The following is a 20,933-nucleotide window of genomic DNA, read 5'->3' as shown; positions in this document are numbered from 1 at the left end:
AGTTGTCCCGCGCTCAGTAGCAAACACAGGTTTTCAGTGACAGGGGTTCACTCGTCTCACTTACTGCGTTTGTGGCATTAAAAATGGCATCAGATTTGACTGGCCTCTGCCTGTATAAACCCTGAATAGTACTGACTTGAGCACCTCTGATCACCTTTTAGACACACAAGCCCCGACAGTAAAATCAGTAAGTTGTCATAGTAACTCCAAATTCCCAGAGGATCCGCTGTGCTCCTACACTGACCTGCACAGTGCCTTTATTGTCTTTAAGTCCAGAGCCATGTGCTTCTCCACAGACCGCTGGTCACATGAAGCTCAACTGTTGGCCCGGCGCCATTTCAGACTCCTCCAGGGAGCGGCGCATGCTTTCCCTACCCCTCTACCCTCCCCAACCCGGCTCACACACTCTCAAACACACAAACGAACCAGCGCAGATAAATTGGACACTGGAGGAGCAATTGTAGCCAGCGCCTGCAGTATCTCTGTCACAGCTGAGCTAACACTGCTACTTCTGCTGTTTAGGCACTACAGGCGGAACTGCAAACACGGGTACATTATGCACGTACAAAGAGAACGTGTTTTCTTGGCCCTCCACTCATATGAAATGGGTTATTTCGATGGCAATATACACTGAGGTCAGGAAGTAGTTACACCATTTTACTCCTGTGTTATTACGTTGAAGTGCGAAGCTAAAAACGACTCAATTGAAGCCTTTATAGCGAGTGCTGTCATTAGCCAAGTGTACATCATATGACTTTGGCCATAAATACCGATCATCGTAGATCATTGAAACAGGGGTAAAGATTAAAATTAGAACCATCTTTCAGCAAGTCAGGCTTTGGCAGATGGATACAGACGGCTTAGCTCCTGGAGGGGGAAAACAAGGGGAGGGGAAGAACTACGCTTTCACCTTCTACTACACCATTACTTTGACAAATGCTCAATTAATGATTTATGTTTTACCATGTAAAGATACGGAGACATGGAGAGCTGCCAAGTGGCTCAAAGGCCCATAAATACATAAATAACGGATGCTTACCATGATGCTCACATTAGCTTCATGCTAACCACCAGCTTTCAGTGTCAGTATTTCACTTCAAAGCATTTGCATCTCATATGGACCAGACTTTAACTCAACTTTATTTTTGTGTGCGAAATATGCTTATGGTCCATACCCCTGGGCTAGGCCACGCCCCCTAGTATGATCCAATACCTATATCTATATGGTGACATATTATGGAGGGACAAAGCGAAGCGTGGGCTAAATTCATCAAAAGTCAGCATCAAATAATTCAGCACGGATGCAGCTCCGGCACACTCAGAGCGGCTTCAAGCCCCACAAAGTCCCGGGGCAGTCTGCGCAGACAGAAGTCTGCACACTGGAAATACAGTGGGCTGATGGTAGGGCTGGGCGACTAGGGAAGAAAATCACGATTATTTTCCCAATATTGATCGATCTCGATTTTCGATTAGATTTTTTTATTTAAAGGGGGGGTATTATGCAAAATCAACTTTTTCAAGCTTTACATCATGTTATTATGTCATTCCCTCATTAAAAACATGCCTGAAGTGTTGCCTTGGCACATTCACGTATTTTTGAGTCATCTGTAAAAACTCTGATGGCGGCCATTTTAGGGATAGGTTTGCCTGAGTCCTCCTAGGAACGCCCCCACCTCCTGGAGACGCCTCCGAGCTTTCGTCACCAGCCGAGTAACCAACCACTGCTCCTCAGCAGAACCCCCTCCCCACTGATGCCACAGACAGCGTGTGGAGGGGGCGTGTCTGAAAGGGTCAGAGGTTCTTAAAGAGACAGAGGCCTATTTCAACACATTCACTACAGCCATTTTGAGAGAGCAATTTTATACAAGGCAGTTATTCTAATTTACTGCATTTACAGACCAAGAGAAGGTTTGGTCATCATTGTAGTGTGATATAGACTGGTGCTATGTGATTGAAAAAAGCATAATACCCACTCTTTAAAAAAAAAAAACAATAAATGTAGCCTTTCCTGTACGAGCATGTAAACAGATCCTGCAGCTTAACTGAAAACTGCAGCTAACTCATCAGCAAAAACAAAGTCCACACTTCTAGTGTCACAGTACAACATCCCCATGTCACCGCTTCACCTGGACAAGCAACACACAAACATCTGCAAAGGAGACGCAAAAAAGTGTAATGTTTGAAGAATGTCAGAAGCCGACAACACGCGCATGTTCGTGTGCGGAGCCTCAAAGACTACGACTTCACAGAGTGAAACGCTAACAACTTATGGTATTGTGTATATGTACATAAAGTAATAAGTAAACCGCGCATTTATTAATCCACATGGTCCAAATAGCGATCGATAGTGTTCCATCTTGGAAGGTATAAACTCTTCATCCCTGTGCGCGTCCTGGTCCTCAGAGGCTCTGCTCGTGTTTCTGTTTTGCCCTTTAGACGAGTTAACGCAACTTTGTAGCTGAGTCGACCCATGTGGACGCACACATTTACTGAGCTGGCTTCGTGCTTACAAAGAAAGTTTCTGAAAACATAAGCGTTTTGTCTTCGTGTGGATATAGCCTTAGACAATTACAATCTATTTTTCAGTTTCATATTCTTATTCTTACTAATTATATTTTGTTTCCGTTACCATGTAGTCGTAGTAACATTATCTGCAACTACATCATGGCGTGTCTTGTCATGATACTGGCGAGAAGAGAAAACAATCAATGCAGTTGTTTTCAGTCAAACTAACAATTGGATTCAAGCATGTTTTCTTCATGTTTACGCCATACCACAAACAATCCCTCCTGCCCTTTGACTAATGATGGATTTTTGCTGCTCGCCTCATTACCGAAGGCCTTGGGGTTATTAATAGCACCATCTGCTTTCAAACGGCTCGTCGGGGGTCACATGTGTAACCTTGATTACATCATAAAATTACCTCCGAGTCGACGTTCACCGCCGAGTACGGTAATTTACTCCCAAGTACGCGTTCCCCTGAGGCCCCTTCTCTTAAGCTCTCTTGTTTTGTAGGAGTTTGTTGTCCAGCCCCGTGGCGATCGGCTCGGACTCCGGCGGGCAGGGTCTGACCTTGTCGTTATGGCAACCAAGCTTTCTAGGTTGGCGGGGCAGGGGGGGCCACGCTATGTTCTGATTGATATAAATAAAGCGGACACGAGGTGGGCTTCGTTTCAAAGATCTCCCCATGAGACTAGTTTACATGTGGAGCAGGGGGTTTTATTGTTTGTTATTGCGTATGTAGATGCTTTTACTCATGCGGTGAGGGCGTCTTCTCAGCTCATACATGAACATCAGCATGTCGGTCAGTATTTGCCTGGACCAAGTGAGACGCATCTGCTGCTCCTCCAATCTGTTTATTTGATGGGGACTGTGTGCATGTTAATGAACTACTCAGGCGCATGTGAACACATCAGACTGCAGCCACATTATAGATTGATTGCTGTCTACTATTACAGTGTACTGACTTCTCATGCTACATCTGTTGAAATATAGGATTCAAAGCTGGATTTTTTATTTATTTGTTTATTTGGTTGGGACAGATTGTAGCCAGATTGTAGCCTTGGGGTAATTTGCATCTGTTGTCCCACACTCGAACTCTCAAACACACTCTCATTCATTTGAAATAGAAAATGAGCGCCGCTAAGGTCCCATAGGTGTAACAAGTTGTAGTAGACTCACGGGTGCTCTTCCAAGGACGGGTGCTCTTCCAAGCACACTCTCATTCATCTTGACCCATCTTACATGTGTTTAGTGGTTGGGGAAACAAGAGTACCCAGATCGAACCCGGGACCTTTTAGGTGTGAAGACAGGAGTGCTACCGTAAATTCATTTAAATTCAGAAAAATCAAATATGTTTTGCGCATGTACTTTAATGATCTAATGCAGGGGTCCTCAAACTACAGCCCGTGGGATGATTTAAGTCTCTAGCCCATTCCTATGCGGAGTTATGATTTTTTAACTAAATAACCAGTATACTCTTTCCAGCCACTAGGGGGGCAACTTAAATAAATAAAAAAGAATTCCACCCGTGTCCAGCAGAGGCACTGACATAAGAGATCAGGATATGAACAACACATTATAGCCACGTGGTAAATGAAGCTGAACACCGCAGAGTGTGGAGTGAATGAATACTGACTGTAATACTTTGAGAAACTTGTGACTCAGGCTTGTAAAGCGCAATACAAGTGTAAGCAGTTATTACTTTGGTCACATTACGCAATGATGTTTAATTTGGAAATAAAATAAATGGAATACCTGTGGTATTTCAAATTAAAACAAAGTGTGAAGGCTTGATTAGTATTTTTTTGTCCCCTTAATTGGCCGTTGACGATGTTTACAGTGAACCATCGTGATGGACGATGATATCGTCCATTTCTCATTATAAGCATTTTTTTTAAAGACATTTGCATAGCCTATATATGCTGCATATTACTATGTATGCTAGGAAAATGTGAGATTGCAGCATAAATGGATCTAAACTAAACATGATCTGAACAGAGTCACGGACACGACTTTTGCAAAAGAAATGTGTTAAAACTTGTGCGCAAAGTCTGAGAGGAGAACGACTTATTCAGAGCGTGAACTCCAAGGCTCTTATCACACTAATACAAATGTAAATCGGAGCTTATTATTTGCATTTGCTCAATTTTAACGTAATGTTTAAGAAACAGTGGGTGAACGGGACAATATTTTGAAGTTTGCGTCGTAGCTACATTTTTGAAGCCGCTCCACGCGCCGCCCGGTCCGTGAGCTCGTAACCTCGTAACTCCTGCACCGCGCCTTTCTCTCTCCTCTCTCTTTCTTCTCTCGGTCCTTCGTGAGAATAGTCCACGCGCTCAGCTAGCTCCGATGTGAGAGCCATCTCATTTTAAAACGGTTTAAGTTTCAATACGCAGCAAAGCAAAACAAAACCACGCGCTGTTAAACTCTGAGCTGAAGAGAGAGAGAGAGAGAGCCCCGCGCGTCATAAACAGAGCAGCTGCGTCTTTACGTTAATAATTACGGCTAACACATCGTGGCTTCTGGCAGGCTACTGACGTTAGCGCGCATATTAGTTACATCAGTGATTTAATTTACAGTGCAATCCCTGCAAAGTTTGTAGGTTTGCAAGGCCTACAGAAGACCAGTGCGTGTTTTTGACGGGAGGGGGCGTGGCATCACGATGGTGGCGCTCCATCGTGATGTTGCTCATCCATCGCCGATGGACGATGACATCGTCCATCGGCACAACCCTAGTGGCCCCCAGAAAAAAGAAGTTTGAGGACCCCTGATCTAATGATATGAAGCACATTGCTTGAGTAGCTGTTATTTGCGAGGAATACGTTCAGGATTTGCGTCTTGGATGAACACCGACAAATTGTAGCATTGAAAGGTAGCTAGCTTTCCTGAGCCTGGTGCTAACAAGGTGAAGAAAACCATGATGCAAACTAGACTGAAAGTGACAGAGACTTTTTGCATTGGAAAGAGCGAAATCAGGGTTTCAAAACGAGTCCTCCCACAACTTCCTCGGCCTCAGGGGAACAGAGAAAGAGTTAATATAGACATGCTGCATGTCATTATGAAGCTCAGAACCTGGAGAATTTGATTGCTCTGTTTGTTTTAACCTCCGCAATTGTATTTTCGATCGCCGCGCAAAATGCCACGGCTCGCAACAATATGCTAACGCTAACGGCATGATGCTAACGGCATCTAATCAAAGCTAGGACAGAAACTATGATTGGATCACCTACAGTAATAAAGTAAAATCAGTCCCTGCTGGAGTGGCCATGTATTTATGTTTTTACAAGATTATAGAATGCTGATAAAAATTGGCATCGGCCTTACAAAAAACGATAATGGTCGCCCACTAATGCAAACGAGGTTTAAGGCTAATAATAATATCCTTCTCAAAACAGTAGCATTTTTCTTTTAGTTTCATCTCAAATATCATTTCTAGTAGGTTTTCACTGCTCACCAGAAAACCTGTACAAAATAATGAAACCTGGAGAGTTGCAGAAGCCACCGTGATGGAAAGTAAAAGCGCCATGCTAACCACTTGTACAGCCATTGGGTCACAAAAAGGTCGCACAAATCCACACAAATATCACGTTTTTTTTCCACATACAAAGTTGCAAAATGCTTTATCGAAACTTTGTATTGCTGTATTTTCCTATTGTAGATTGTGTAGAAAGGCCCAACCAAATACTGGAGTTAACGGAACTACAAACAAGCTCACAATCCGCATTGGTACATGGGCTAGTTTTTAAAGAGTTTTCCGTCTTTTTAATACATGGGCAGACACACACACATACACGAGTAAAACAGCCCTCTGCTAATGACTGAACGGGTTCCAGTAGATTGTGGGCTTCTGGTGCAGAGAACAGAGGCGGCTGGAGGTCTTGATGAAGCCGCATCAATAACCGCTCAGAGGAGAGTGTGGCGGTAGTGCAGGCCTAATTGAAAGTGAATAAATAATGCAGATGTTGGGAGCGCCTTTGTTTCTTTGTCGCCACATGAAGGGCACGGTTCTGTAAGGCATCCCGTATGTACACATGCATGTATAAAGGTCTGGTTGTACTACTAGCTATGGATATACACCATAAATAATCCATCGTCGTGGCCCACTGTGTTTGTTTTATGATTTGTCCAGCATAACCCAGTTCTAAGAGATCTAAGTAATACGTTCTATAGCTTTTATGCTCCATTGAAAACACATCAGCCATTTTCTTACACCCTTGTCCTGTGTGCCTTGTCCAGAACCTCGCGGAGGCGGAGTATGCGGTGGCCCTCTTCATGTACATGCGGCTGTTGGGGTATCCCGCAGACCGCATCAGCATCCTGACCACTTACAACGGGCAGAAGCATCTGATCAGAGACGTCATCAACCAGCGCTGCGGCAACAACCACTACTTCGGACAGCCCAGCAAGGTAGGTCGAAAAACCTCATCAAAAACCGGTCTAGAGTGGTGCTTTGTTTCATATGCATGTCTCTCTTCCACACTCAAAACGCCAGCCCACACTCTAACATACATCACACGGAGATTGCCATGAAGTTCATCTGAGTTTTCTTGTCACCTTCAAAATTCCTCATGATAAGAATTTGCCGTCATGCCGGTTTTAATGATAACTCACGTGCAGGTAGTAAACCAGGGCTCTTCATTTACTTTGGTCACTGGGCCAGATTTGTCGGAGGTCATTGGCCACTCGGTGAGCCGACCACTGCCACCAAACGTATTCATATTTTTGGAATAAATTAATGATTATTTCATTATCATCAATGATTGAATAGAATAGAATAGGACCTAACACAATAGTTGTATTATATTTCAGCATTTTAGGCTTTAGAAACATTGCAATAACGTATTAATACAGAATAATAAAGAGCCTAGGACTACTCAGAGCTAAACCAGGATTAAACCAGGGCAAAACCAGGGCTAAGGCAGGACTAAATCCCATAAACCAGACCAAAAGCCTGATATAGAATAAGAGAGTTACATGTGAGACCAGCTCATCTCAAACAACATGACTAACTCCTGCTCAGCCATTGCTCCTCACAGCTGAAGGGACATACGCTGACCAAACCCCTGAGCCACTGTTCTGTCCAGACCTCCAGCTTTATGATAAAAGTGAAAGAAGCTCATCCACATATTCAGCCTCTCTTTTGCCTGTTAACTTCACAAAGAGCATCTCTGCGCTTGTACATTTCCCACAAAGACGTATCGAATGAAGTCGGGGGAGAAAGGAAGAAAATGCACCTGTCAGATTCATGATTCAGATGTTATTTCGCTAAGTTAGAGCCCAGAGAGCAGGTTTAGCGCTGACCGGTTAAACACGCGCTGCAGGTGCAGGACACTGATCCAAAACTCACGCACCATCAGCTTCATCGTCCACTTTACAAACGTCCACAACTGAACTGGTGTTTCTGACCTGACAGTCGCTGGTCAAGCCCTTCGTAACGATGAAGACGACAGGGAAACATGTGGTCATCTGCCGCGGTGGCGAAGAGAGCTGCTTCTGCGTGGGATAATCCGAACAAAAGTCCAAAAACGCGCTGCACACTGTCCTTGTGCTTCGGTGTAAAAACCTGTCAGTCCGTCCAACGATCAGCTCCTGTTTACTCAGTTTACACCGTTTTAAAGAGCCATGTTTTCATTTGAGCCGCGCTGTAGGAGAGACGCTAGCTCGGCTGCAGGCACACTGCTACGCAAAGCAGCGTGATTCCGGCGCGATTGCGGCCGGGATGATGCCAAAAAATAGATATACTTATGGAAAATGAGGCGCGGGCCAGATTTATTGATCTATTGAGTAGGCCTGTAGTAAACAGTTTGTACAATCACTGGACAGTTACAGGGACGATTTTAAAAATGTCAAAATTATGTATTTTCCTCCCCCTACATGTTCCAGCAATGTCCTAATGTGTAGAATGAGCTAGGCGCCTGTTTCGGCAAATTACAGTGGATTAACGGCGTTTCAAAAGAGCCAGATCAAGTATCGATACTACGGCTTCCGTATCGATACGTGGATTGTCTAGAAGCCCGCAACGATATATTGCTGTATCGATTTTTTGAGCACACCCCTACTAGAGACTGTGAAATGCTGGTTTATTGTTCGTTGAGGCAGTAACTTCACAGCACCTCTGAGTTTGGGTGATATTTCCGTACCTTGTGAGGAAAGCAAACCCTGTTCCCAACACATTTGTTTACACCTCATATGCAGCAGCCAGCCTTGTTCAGGGGAGATACCGCTGCTTTTCACACTCCATGTTGTCAGCTGTAGTCACAACACTCTTCCTTATCCTCTGTTACCCACCGCGCATCGCAAGGCTGCATGTTTATTCACAATCAAATCAAACTGGCAATTTGAATTGTCGCAGAAGTTGTTTAAGAAGTACGATATCTTTTGTAAATGGCGTTCCCTTTATAAGCATGTTCTGAAATGTATTAAATTCATCTACTAGTTTAACACTTTTCACATTTCAGGCTTCTCTCAGTCAATCTCTAATCTGCTTTCATTTTGAACTGCAGTCTGAAAGGGGAACTTAAAAGAGCACTTGGCAAACACCTGACTTTGGTTTATTTGTTTACTTTAGATCGCTGATTTTATTTGTTTAGAATTGTTAGCTCAGGGCGTATATTGTATGGAAAAGCTTAACCAGTTATACTTTGAAACATATTTGCCATATGAACATTAAGGCAATTTCGATTTAAAGCTTAAACTATGCTAAATGACAATAGTGGTCATAAAAAATTGCCATTAAAGGGGCTATATGCAAGTTGCCCTTTTTATGCTCACTACTGCCACCTCAGGTCATACGTCTAACTCCACCTTCTATATTAAGCTCGTGCATGACGGCACTTCCCGAAGCAACACCTTTTTGAGTGAGTGCAGGATTTTAGAGACAGTTGTGGTGAACACGTCTGGGCTCGTTCTACACCTTACATAGCTGGAGCATGTAGGGGGAGGAAAATACATCATTTTAACATTTTTAAACTCTGTATAGTCCCTTTAACATCTACATAACTAAACAAAATACTTCCAAAAAGCCTAAAAACTTGAAATTCCGATAAGAACAACACAATTTGACCAAACTCAAGTCGGGGTTCTATACTTTTTCTGTACATAAATAATAAAATCATACACATTCGGAGAACTGAGGTGCAGTTCCTGAAACTAACTCCAGATCCGCTGGAATCGACTCCCTCTTTGCTCGCGTCGATCGGCCGAACTTTTGTCCCGATCGAAATGCAGACGGGGTGATAGCGCCCACTGTCCTGAAGTGGATGTGCAGGAGACTTTCTGCTCCATTTAAGGCGTATATGTGGCAAATTCTGGGCTGAGAGTGACTCGGCCTCTTCTGAGACTCAGGAGGGACTTCTACAACCACACAGTACGAGCCACAAATACATTATCGGGCATAAAATGATCTATACTGTTACCGAGGATTGTCTTAAACGCTAACGAATGAACAGCATCTGTCACATAAAAGCCTTTTAGCCACTGACGGATTGACAATCAAACACAAACCACAAGCTCATACTCTAAATAACTTCTTACCCATATTCACTCAGTAAGCCCGCAGACAGCCCTGTTTAACGTCCCGTAAAGTTAAACCGTAAAGCCAGGGCGAGCGAGCTGATGATCCCAGTCTGTGGTGGTTGTTTTTTTTGTGACAGCGGGCGACAGGCGTTTGAAATTTTGCTGAGGGCTTGGATATGTCCGCGGAGGGGAGTGAGGGATGAAGGAGAGGGTTCTGTGGGGGAAACGCCGCGAGCCGAAAGGTCGCGGGCTCAGCTTTGGGTCCACGCTGACAGTTTGGAGTCTGTCACAATCCCCAAAGCAGCAAATGTCAGCAGCTTTCGCAACTTCAGTGAGAGAAGTTTAATCAGACTCTGGAGGGGCGACTTTAGAAGACGTGATGCTACACCTATTTTGCTAAGTCTTTTCACGATAAAGATATTCAACAAGGCAATCTGTACTGGGTTGTTTGGTTGTTTAAGCCCTCTCACCTCAAGAGCCTTCATCAGCAACTAATTATCTTTTGGTGAACTGAAACAACCCAATACGGTTTTCAACTTTACAACTATTATCCACGATGGAAACTCCTGTACACAAACAAATCCATCTGATTAATTGAGGAGTCCTTTTGTTTACAACAGTCAAGGTGGTTGTCCGGTGCTGTCATCAGTTTGTTCACATTCACAGACATTTGTGGAAACCAGGAGATCGGCATGTAGTGTCTGCGGCTCATTGCCACAAACTGCTGATGTTTCCTCTGACATGTGTAAAAAACAGTCAAAAATTCCACAAAATACTTTGTATGTTTTATTTCCACTAATTTGCTGTTTTGCTACATTCCATTGTGCTCCACAAAGCCCAATAAGCTGTTTGCCTTCACACCTTGCAGCACCTGAGGCTAGTTCTAGGCCTTTTTTATAGCAGGAAACCAAACGCAAACGTACAGCGCTGCATGGAGGCAACGGCCTCACAGAGGCTCAGAATGGCTCCTACAGTCAGCATTAATAAGACAGTTGGTCAGATGGTACAGCCCATCGTCCAATCACTGGTTGCTGGTAGGACCACTCGATTATGACAACAATAATAATCGGCATTATGTTGAATTGATGATTCAAACAATTCTTTTGAACGTTTTTATAAAATCTTTTAAAAAAGAAGACATTTTTGATTCTGAATATGTAAAACGTTCTTGGAAAACAAATAATACTGTACTAGACAATAATTGATAAGCAGCTCAGCCATAGTCGCCAGTTGAAATCACACACGTGCAGTTTGCCGTTGTGTCCTTAGGCACGGCACTTCACCCGTCTTTCTTGCGTGAATGTTTATTTATTTCATTAATTTAACCAGGCAAGTCCAACTGAGATTAGGACTCTCATTTCCAGACCCCAGAGGGGACCCTATTATACATGTTTTCAGTGGTAGAGGAAACTGGAGCACCCAGAGGAAATCTGGCAGACACAGAGAGAACATGCAGGGCTCAGCGCTTCCCTGTGAAGAATCAGGATGTTACAAATGTGTTAAAGTTAGGAATCTAAAGTTCTGATCTAAACCCTGATATTTACTGATTTGATTATGTTTCATACTGACAGAAGAGCTGTAATCTGGCCTTCCTGCTAGTTAAATCCTGATTTTTTTTCTCCCATACATTGTGTAATAGCATCGTGACTGTGTTTATGCACATATTTACATATCCGCTCATGCATTCTGTGACCCGGCCTCAAACGTTTGACTCCACACACTCGCCTCAGCGCTACTGTAAAAAAAAAAAGACAGACTGTTGCCTCTGGTGCTGCACCTGTTCAGCCCAGCAACAAGGACACATGCACAGGCTCACAACTAACTCACTATGATGATGATATGGATCTACTGCCGGGTCTTTTTGGGTCAGTTTCAGCTGGAGTCTGTAACATTTTGTTCTGCATCTTGCCTTATACCAGGCAATGAATAATTGATGCTCACTGTAACACACACTAAAGGTCACTGCTGAACTCTGCTGCTGAAAAATTACAGCTTGGATTTGAATTGCACTGTTCAAGATTGACGGGCTTCTTAAGGCACTTCTCATTCGCCTTGATGCTGGGCAGCTACAGAAGTGACATGAACACCAGTAATCAGGAATAGAAAGCAAAAAACACAGCAATACTTGTTGGAAATGTGGCTGATAAGATGCCAAAATGTATTGATCTTAAGGGACCAATCACACACACTTTATTGACATATTTTAACAAGAAAGCGATCTTTTAAATGAGTCATGTCCTGCAAAATTGACTTTTTGGGCATTTTTACCAACCTTCCCTCGTCGAAACAAAAACCTACCAGTTTTTTTCTGCTGCTGAAACGCCCCCCTCAGTATTATTTTTATTTTGTTTGCGTCATAGAGGAAAGCAGGACCCTTTCTCTTCTTAAAGTCCATTTGCTAGCATGCTGTTAAGAGAGTGAAAGCTTGTTTTGCAACGTGTCATTCCCAATGCTGCTTCCAAGATGAAAAGAAAAATAGAAATGACATTACTTTTATTTAGTGTAGTGTTGTTGGTCTGCTCCACTCTTTAAAAGGGCCAGTTGTGTCCATAAAAAGCTCTTTGCTCTTTTATTAGTCCCCTCTCAGTCATGTCTGAAGCACCAATCAGCACAGTAACAGGCCTCTCTTGCTGGTCGCCATGACGACCGAGGATTGGATGTGGCCTTGCATTCACTAGGGCTTTGGCTTGACCCATCATTCTCCGCACACCTGGGTCATCATAAAGAGGACACTTGGACTACTTTGCTTTGGACTGGAGTTGTTTACACAGTTAAAAAAAAAAAAGAAGGAATACAAGGCAGAGGGACTACTTGCTGTATTCATTGCTGCTCAAAATGAGTCTGCCAAGTTATTCGTCTGGTGTCATTTCAAAGTAATTCTCTGTGACACATTTATGCCGGATCGATCACAATAGAGAGAAGAGGGTTTAGTGCATATTTTGCAGTTTTCTCCGGGTACTCCGCTTTCCCCTACCACTAAAAACATGTACAATAGGCCAGGATGAATGATGTGTGTGAGTGAATTGTGTCAGTGGTCAGAGGGACCGTTGGTGCTGACTTGTCGCGACAGTCTCCCCCCCTTTAAAAACGTTTTTTTCCTTTCATAGATGCATTCCCTCTGCATTTTGATATGTCACCCTGAGAGATCATTGAGAAAGCAGGCTGTGGTGCTGGCTCATTATTTTACAGCACTAGGTTTTCATTTAAGGTCAGCTCACAGAGTATATAGCCAGATAACAGCCTGTGAATAAGAAAACACACTTACGAGACTTCAAGCCCGATCTTCCGCCTGGCGCAAGGACGGCGTTGGCCGAGGCAAGGCTGCTATCTTGAACACACAGTGGTGCACTAGTGCTTTCGCCAGTAGCATGAGGGCTGGCGCTTAAGGTCAGACTGGACTGACGTTCGAATCGTGTGGTGTGGGCGGTAGAAAGACGCGACTAGACTCCAGTCGTAGGAAAACAAACATTTTTGATTTTTAAGCCCGATTTTGGACGCACGGGAGAAACGTGGGTGATTTTACCGTCCCAAATGTGAATGACAGAGTGATATAAAGACATAAAAACACTGCCGCGCCTCCTTTTTTCACTTCTCTGTTAAACCAGCGGCACAGATAGCTCATTTCATGGCCACAGCCCCACACACGAAACAGCACAACTCTGTCACCAAAAATTCACGAGAACCACCATTTTCAAGCTACATTTTAACCATGAACAGAGTTTAGCGGCACTTACTGATTTTGGTGACTAACTGTTCAGCTTCACCTCGCTGCTAACGGTGGCTAGCCTCTCCCCGCTTTCTCCGCTGTCTCCTCCTCCGTCTCCATCTCGAGGCTGAGGCCCGTCTCCTTTTCTTATTAAATCCACTGAAATACGTCCCGCTTCTTCCTGTCGCCGACTTTTATCTCCATTTGACAGAACGATAGCCAAGTTAAGGCTTCGTAGTAGCAGTATCCTAGCGCTGCGGTGTTGTGACATTGTTGACACCGTTGACCAATCGGGACACGTACACGTTGTCCCACACTCACAAACACAGGCCCATCTTTGCTGATTTGGGGTCAGTTTTTGAAGCCGGAGGAGAAATGAAGCCGTAGAGAGGACAGACGCGCAGTGTTATAAAACATCAGCTGTTTGTCAGAATCGTGTAGTGTGTTCGCTCTTACGATTCTCAGTCGTTAAGTGTGAACCCCCAGACGTTCTATAATCGCACTGAATCCAGTCATGTAGTGTGGACCCCCCATTCTGTATAAAATCGTTTAAGACTAGAAAAATCGTGTAGTGTGTGCTGACCTATAGGGAGGCGTGTGCTACAAGCAGCGCTGACTTCAACGAGCGCTTACTGCTTTCTCTTCGTTCGATCTCCTCTTACATTAACATCCTCGTGCATGTTCTTAAGCTTTTGCCGGACAAACTACAAGCCATTTCTCTCACTGTGAGTCAAACGCTGTCCATGTCTAGCACTAGTAAAAAGCGCGGGGAAAACTCCATCCCGCAGAACGTGAAACAGGTTCTGTGACCCACTTTTGGGTCCCAATCCACCAGTTGAGAAGCGCTGCTTTAGGCCTACATGTCAATGTTCTTCTTAATTTATAATCATTGGTCAGTCAAAATAATTTATATAAAGGTAATAAAAAGCCAAACCTGTTGAAGATACAAATTACTGCTTCTGCAAAATGCACTTTCACATTAAAATGCATTGATGCATCGTGACCCTCCCAGCCCTAACAAAGATACATACATTTAGGTCTGCAAGTTCCCTCTATTATGTGGAGTTCAGACTATCTCTTCCAAGCTCGTCCGTGACTCCTCTGGAAGCGCTACATTGCACAGTGCGACGGGATTACTCAGCCCTCAAAGCAAATTGGCTGACACTGGCCTCCTATTGCTTTGAAAAACATCCCCCTTTCATTCTCAGTCGCCTACAAAACAATCTCCCCCTCTCTCCAAGTCTTACTCTCTTCTCCCGGACCGTGGCCTGAAGTCCCCCCCCCCGCGCCCCCCGGGGCCCAGGTAAGAGGCTAGGGCCACAAATGCCCTCTAAGCCGCTTTAGTCCCGCTGGCTGCCTGCGTGGCCCGCGGCGATAACGGTGCAAACAAGAAAATACAGAGACACGCTCATCTCTTCTCAAAGAAGGGCACATTTAAGGCGGAAATGTGGTCTCACTCATAAACATCTTTTCGTAAGTGCTTCCCAATACATGCCTGCCTTGATATTCTGTCCTATGTAGTGGCTATTATGCACATTACCTTATCATTTACGGCCTGTAATTGCGATTATTCTTTCAGTGCTTCTTCTACTTTTCATTTGAATCCTTGAACAAGTTGATGGCGATGCTCTATCTTCACAGCAGTCGTGAGTGAAGCATTTCGAGAGGCGAATAAGCAGAAAGGCATTTTGTCGTTTCTGCATGGGTTCCCTACCACTAAGACAAGCAATAGGTTGCTCTTTGAGGCAAGGACTCCCCTAAAGAGATTCTAGTGAAGCAGCTCTGTTTGGGACCTGAAGAAAGAGACACAGAATTTCATGAAAAGTATTTCTGTCCAGCACTAAACATCCATCCATTTCCTGTGGTGTTGTTTTGTAGCCAGGGAACACATCATGGATACAGAAAGTTATCCACAATGGAGGAACTCATGAGGTGCAGAGGCGAAGATCTGTTGATGGACCTTGAAAGAGCAGTCCTAGATACTAGAAAAATCCTAAATTTTTTGAATTGAAAGGCTCTTGCTGCCTTGAAAAGTGGTTTGTACTCCAACATACAAAATTCCATCAGCGTGCTGTCCCCGAAGGCCATAATTCCACACATCATACTTAATCATTTGCATGGGAATGGGACAAATAAGTAAAAGTTGCAACATTTTCAGCTGTAAACATTATGCCATGTTTGAAATCTTGATATCCAGTGGAGTTTCACTGCCTAACTACGCAGAGTGCAAGCCTGTGCCTGGTTGGCGTTTCCCTCCGTTTGCTTCCGTGTTGTTGTTGTTGTTGTGTAATAGTCCTGTCCTGTGTGTGTGACAGGTGACCACAGTGGACAGGTTCCAGGGTCAGCAGAACGACTACATCATCCTGTCGCTGGTCCGCACCAAAGCCGTGGGTCATCTGAGGTACGTACAAAAACACGTCGACAATTCACCGAGGCCAGACGCAATGTCGGCAAAAGTAAAGTTGGCTCACAAGTTCGGATTCGGCGGTTCGAACCTTGCTGACGGCTTCCATCTGACTGAGATTAACACATTTTTGCCAACACAGCTTGGGGAGAAAGCGCACGGTAAACTTGTATGTAAAATAAGGGCTAAGCTAGCAGAGGTTTTATAAGTCTTTCAGGGCCAGAGGAGCGCATGTTGTAGTTTCTGCCTCTTGTTGCAGCGTGAGCAAGGTAAACATAGCGGAATTTCAAAGATAAACCACCCAAAAAGCACTTTGATATTTTGTGAAATGTAGGAATAAACAAATAGGCGTTTGCGCTAGCAGCATAGCTTAAGTTAGCATTTGATCTGTTGTACAAAGCGACATACCTTCGGAAAGTGTCAGGCTGTCGTCGATCCATGAGACAAAGGCGCAAAAAGACTTCACCCTGGGCTCTGCTTTTGAGTCGAGGCGCTGAAGGAGTGCGAGTCCAGTGAGACCTCGAGAAGGAGAGGAAGTGCATGGATGGGTCAAGTCACACAAATAAACTTTCTTTGCTAACAGTTGCGAGGTCAAATCTGTGTTTTGTCTGGTAATAGTTAGGCATAAAGAGAGTCACCTGTCTGTGTGCGCTGCTTTTATTTAATCAAGTGCCTGCTGGACCGGAACAGGAAATGAGCTCCTTGATTCTAATGTTATGTCAATTTGCTGAAAACCAAAAAACGAATTGCTTGCACTATTCTTTTAAACTTAAAGCAGTACTAAGTAACGTGTTTACCTTAATGAATCCTTCCCGTAGTCCCTGTGGGGGTGATACAAGTGTTTATGGGATGATTGGAGGGTCTTTCATCTCCCCCCTGGTGTCTCTGGCCAGAAAACCAGGTTTGCAACTTGACTGCCACCGGTCCGGAGAAAGCAATAAACACTAATGGAATCACGAAGAAGAAGCTAACATGCTAACAGGCAAAGCTAACTGCGGGCTAACGTCACTTTAAACAGTATTTACAGCCAAGTTTGAGTGAAAAAAAATGTTTCCATTGTATAATTGGATGCACAGTAACCCTCTCTCCCTCGCCTTTCCTGTCAGCGTAGTATTTACTCTCCAAGACAATTAACAAGTTAAAAAATCGTGACTTGCTACGACACCTGCAGTTGCGCTTATGGCCTCTAGGGGGAAGAGTTACTTAGTACTGCTTTAATGAAATGCACTATTGAAATGGTTTAGTTACAGCTTCAATCGTTTTGTTATTGGAACATTCAAAACGCAGCTTTATCTTAGCTTTCTAAATCTAGCACAGTGTTTCTCTGAGACGTGCTATCGAATTTCTTGGGCACTTTAAAATGTTTTCGGTTTTTCTTTTCAGTCTCATTGCATTTTTTTGGTGTTGTCCTTAAACCCTGGGTAGGGCATATAACTGTACTGCTTTTAAGTGCACTCGGTGGCCTTGTTTTCCTCCTAAGTTCCTTATGACAAAAGCCCCGGCAGGCTGAAGTATGCATGAGCCTGATTTCAAATGGGGAGTGCCAGGGTCGCTTCGGGACAGCGGCACGTCTGAGGAGGTGTCTTCTGCTAATTGTCCTGGAACGGAGCAACCATTGTTTGGAAATGATTGGAGGTAGAATATAGAACAAAGAGCTCGGGCTTCATCAAAGGAGCTCTGCGTTCTGTTTAGGAGACGTGCTTGTTAACTAAACTGCTGTGGTGGCACATAGTAAGGCTATATTTTCCCAGCCAAGTAGCTTATTTGACATGGCATGAATGGGAATGATTTTGGAATATGATTAAAAGGGTTTGTCAGTTTACTTTGCTTTTAGGATTTCTATCCTTTTGTTATACAGCTTTAAAGTCTTGTGTGTGTTATCCAGGCATTCAGGACAACTTAGCCAATAATGGATTAAAAGCATTCACATCAAGCAAAAACAAAGGCTCCACAGTTGGATAACTTGAGATTTGAGCATTTACAGATAATAATAACCGATATCGCAAGACTTTTTATTAAAAATAAGCTTGTAAATTTCTGTCGCCCTCCATTCCACACTGACTAGATACAGTGAATTATTGTTCAGGGAGGGGCCTCCTGGTGGTTCCCAGAGTCAATAATAAGCACGGTGAGGCTGCGTTTCAGTTTCATGCAGCTAAAATCTGGAACAGTCTTCACGAGGATGTGAGACAGGCCTCAACTCTGACAATGTTCAAATCCAGGCTGAAAACAGTTCTTTTTGCCGGTGCATATGACTGAAAATATTTTATCTACACTCTTGCCTTTTACTGTAATTGATACATTTTTATGTTGATGTCCAGAGGAGAAGGAGCGACAAAACAGAGGTTAGGTAACTTTGTGTGAACGAGCAAGAAAAATAGTGCTCAAGACAGAGCGAATCCAAACAAGACTTAAAAATGCATATAACTGAAAGTATTTTATCTACACTCTTGCCTCTTACTGTAATTGATTAATTTTATGTTGATGTTTTTATTGATTGTATTTGATTTTCTTATATTTTATGCTGCTTTAACTGTGAAGCACTTGGAATTGCCTTGTGTATGAATTGGCTCTACAAATAAACTTGCCTTGCCTTATTAGGAGGCTACCCATGGGATCTTAGGAACAATTAGATAGTTTTAACTAGAGATGCTGCTGCTAAAAGTATGATCAAAATATGTGTGCATTCTGCGACTGAATTCTACAGGTCAAAAGCTTCCAAATAGTATGACATGTCCATATTCATGTAGACCATAGAAGGTAGAACAGTGATGGACTAAGTGAGAGTGGCTTCCCCCATAGTGTTCATTGTGGGCTAACTGAAGCTCATTCATGCTAGCAATTTAGCTTGTTTTTTAGAGCCAGCCCATATATTTAGAATAGGGCGAAAATAAAAAAGTGGGGAAGGAAAAAACAGGACGATGTAGAGGGTGACAAACGTGTGGAGGTAAGAATTACAGGCCAATGTTTATTAATGACTTAAAAACCATCTTTAATTGAAAGTCCATTACACCAAGAAACTTCCAGAGTCTGCCTCCATTTCCTTTTAGGCTTCAGCAGCAGAGAGCGATGCTACAGCCATGTTATTCACAGGCTATGGTCAAAACATGTTAGATTATTAGACTTTTTTTCTTCTTGCATCGGCACCAATAACCGACACAGTACAACACTGGGTTCTGTAGGTTAACCCCTTAAACACCACCTGAACCGAGCACATTTTCTCCAGTTTGGCTTTACCCCAATCTAAAAGCTTCTGGAAAAAATGTGTGAAAATAGCGACAGAACTGAGACGAAAACAATGATGACGAAAAAAATGACAAAAATGTGACAAAAAAAGACGAAAAATGTGACAAAAAATGACAAAAAAATGACAAAAATTTGACAAATATTTACCAAAAAATGACAAAAAAAATGACCAAAAAATGACAAAAATGTGACAAAAAATGACAAAAAAAATAACAAAAATGTGAGAAATATTTACCAAAAAATGACAAAAAGGTGAAAAAAAAATGACAAAAATGTGACAAAAATGGACAAAAAAAATGACAAAAATGTGACAAAGAATTTACCCAAAAAATTACGAAAAAAATGACGAAAAAATGACAAAAATGTGACAAAAAAATGACAAAAATGTGACAAAAATTGACAAAAAAATGACAAAAATGTGACAAAAATTTACCCAAAAAATGACAAAAAAGTTACAAAAATGAGTTGAAAACCCCCCTCAAAAAAGATGAAATAAAATCTGATGACGTGAGGAAAAAGATCCATTTAGATGAATTATGTAGATCTTAGCTTTCAAATGAGGTGTTACACTGGCCTACAGGATTTGGGTAAAGCTGAACTGGAGAAAATGCCCTCGGTTCGGGTGGGAGTTAAGAGGCTAATGGAAAATCTCTGTTTGATGTACACCAGAGCGTGGGCTGGAGTTTCCGTTGATAACATTCACTAATGAAACAAAACACCACTCCAGGTCTGTATTTGATGAGGATATAACATTACAACGTGGTTAAAAGATTTTGCATAATGTGACCTTTAAAAGTTGTCAGGTCTTCTTTTTTCACATTGTGTCCCAAAGCCTCCTCCTCCTCCTCCCCCACTTGTCCTCCCCTCCAGCACTGCGCCCTTATCTCCTCTCCTCCTCCCCTCGCATCCTTCCCTCATTCCACTCCATTGAGATGTTATGAAATGGCCTTTCACTGCTCTCAGCTGCCACCAGATCCCGATGAGCTCTTCACACTTAATGCTCTCCGCCCGTTTAATACCAGACAATTGGCGGCTCAAGCCCTCTCCGCCGCTTAAGCCTGCCACTCTTCGCCCCGCGGCTGTGCTGTAGCTGGAATTGCAGAACTTGAAAGACGCACGGCCTTACAATACACTGTCTGCAAATTGAAGTGTCTCTCTTTAAAGTCATGCCCTGCTGCTAAAACCCCACTGCAGTCCCGTGTTCAGATTGACTTCACACTCCATTCTAGTTTTCAGGTTTAGTGTTTGGACCAACATAGCAAAAGTTTTCTTCAAAAAGAGTCATCTGGACTGGGTTTGAATTGCCCAATTTTTTTTTAACAAAAGCTTTGCTGTAAGAGAGAGCACGAGATTGAAAGTGAGGCTTGTTGTTTTGAGGAGTTTATTGCTATTTAAATTTAGGAGACTAAAGCCTGGGAAATTTTAAATCCTTTACACAATAAATAATATACGACACACAGTCCACAGACAGAAGGATATTTTCCACCTATTAATAATCTTTAACTTGAGTGAAGCCACAAACAATTTTGTCAAGTGCAAGACAAGAGGTCACACACTTTC

General features: G+C 43.1%; 1 protein-coding gene across 3 annotated transcripts in view; it reads left to right on the top strand.

Annotated features, from left to right (window-relative positions):
* aqr (aquarius intron-binding spliceosomal factor) overlaps positions 1–20,933 on the top strand; it is a 95,207-nt gene that overhangs the window by 59,914 nt on the left and 14,360 nt on the right. For all 3 annotated transcript variants that reach the window (XM_079573183.1, XM_079573184.1, XM_079573182.1), the window contains exons 32-33: positions 6,739–6,909; positions 16,039–16,124. In XM_079573183.1, the coding sequence (XP_079429309.1) occupies positions 6,739–6,909; positions 16,039–16,124 (257 nt within the window). The remainder of the gene's footprint in view (positions 1–6,738; positions 6,910–16,038; positions 16,125–20,933) is intronic.

The sequence above is a fragment of the Gobius niger genome (genome assembly GCF_951799975.1).
Source record: "Gobius niger genome assembly, chromosome: 16".
Taxonomy (NCBI): Eukaryota; Metazoa; Chordata; class Actinopteri; order Gobiiformes; family Gobiidae; genus Gobius; species Gobius niger.
Note: the sequence above shows the minus strand (reverse complement) of the source record. Positions and strands in the feature narration are given on the sequence as shown.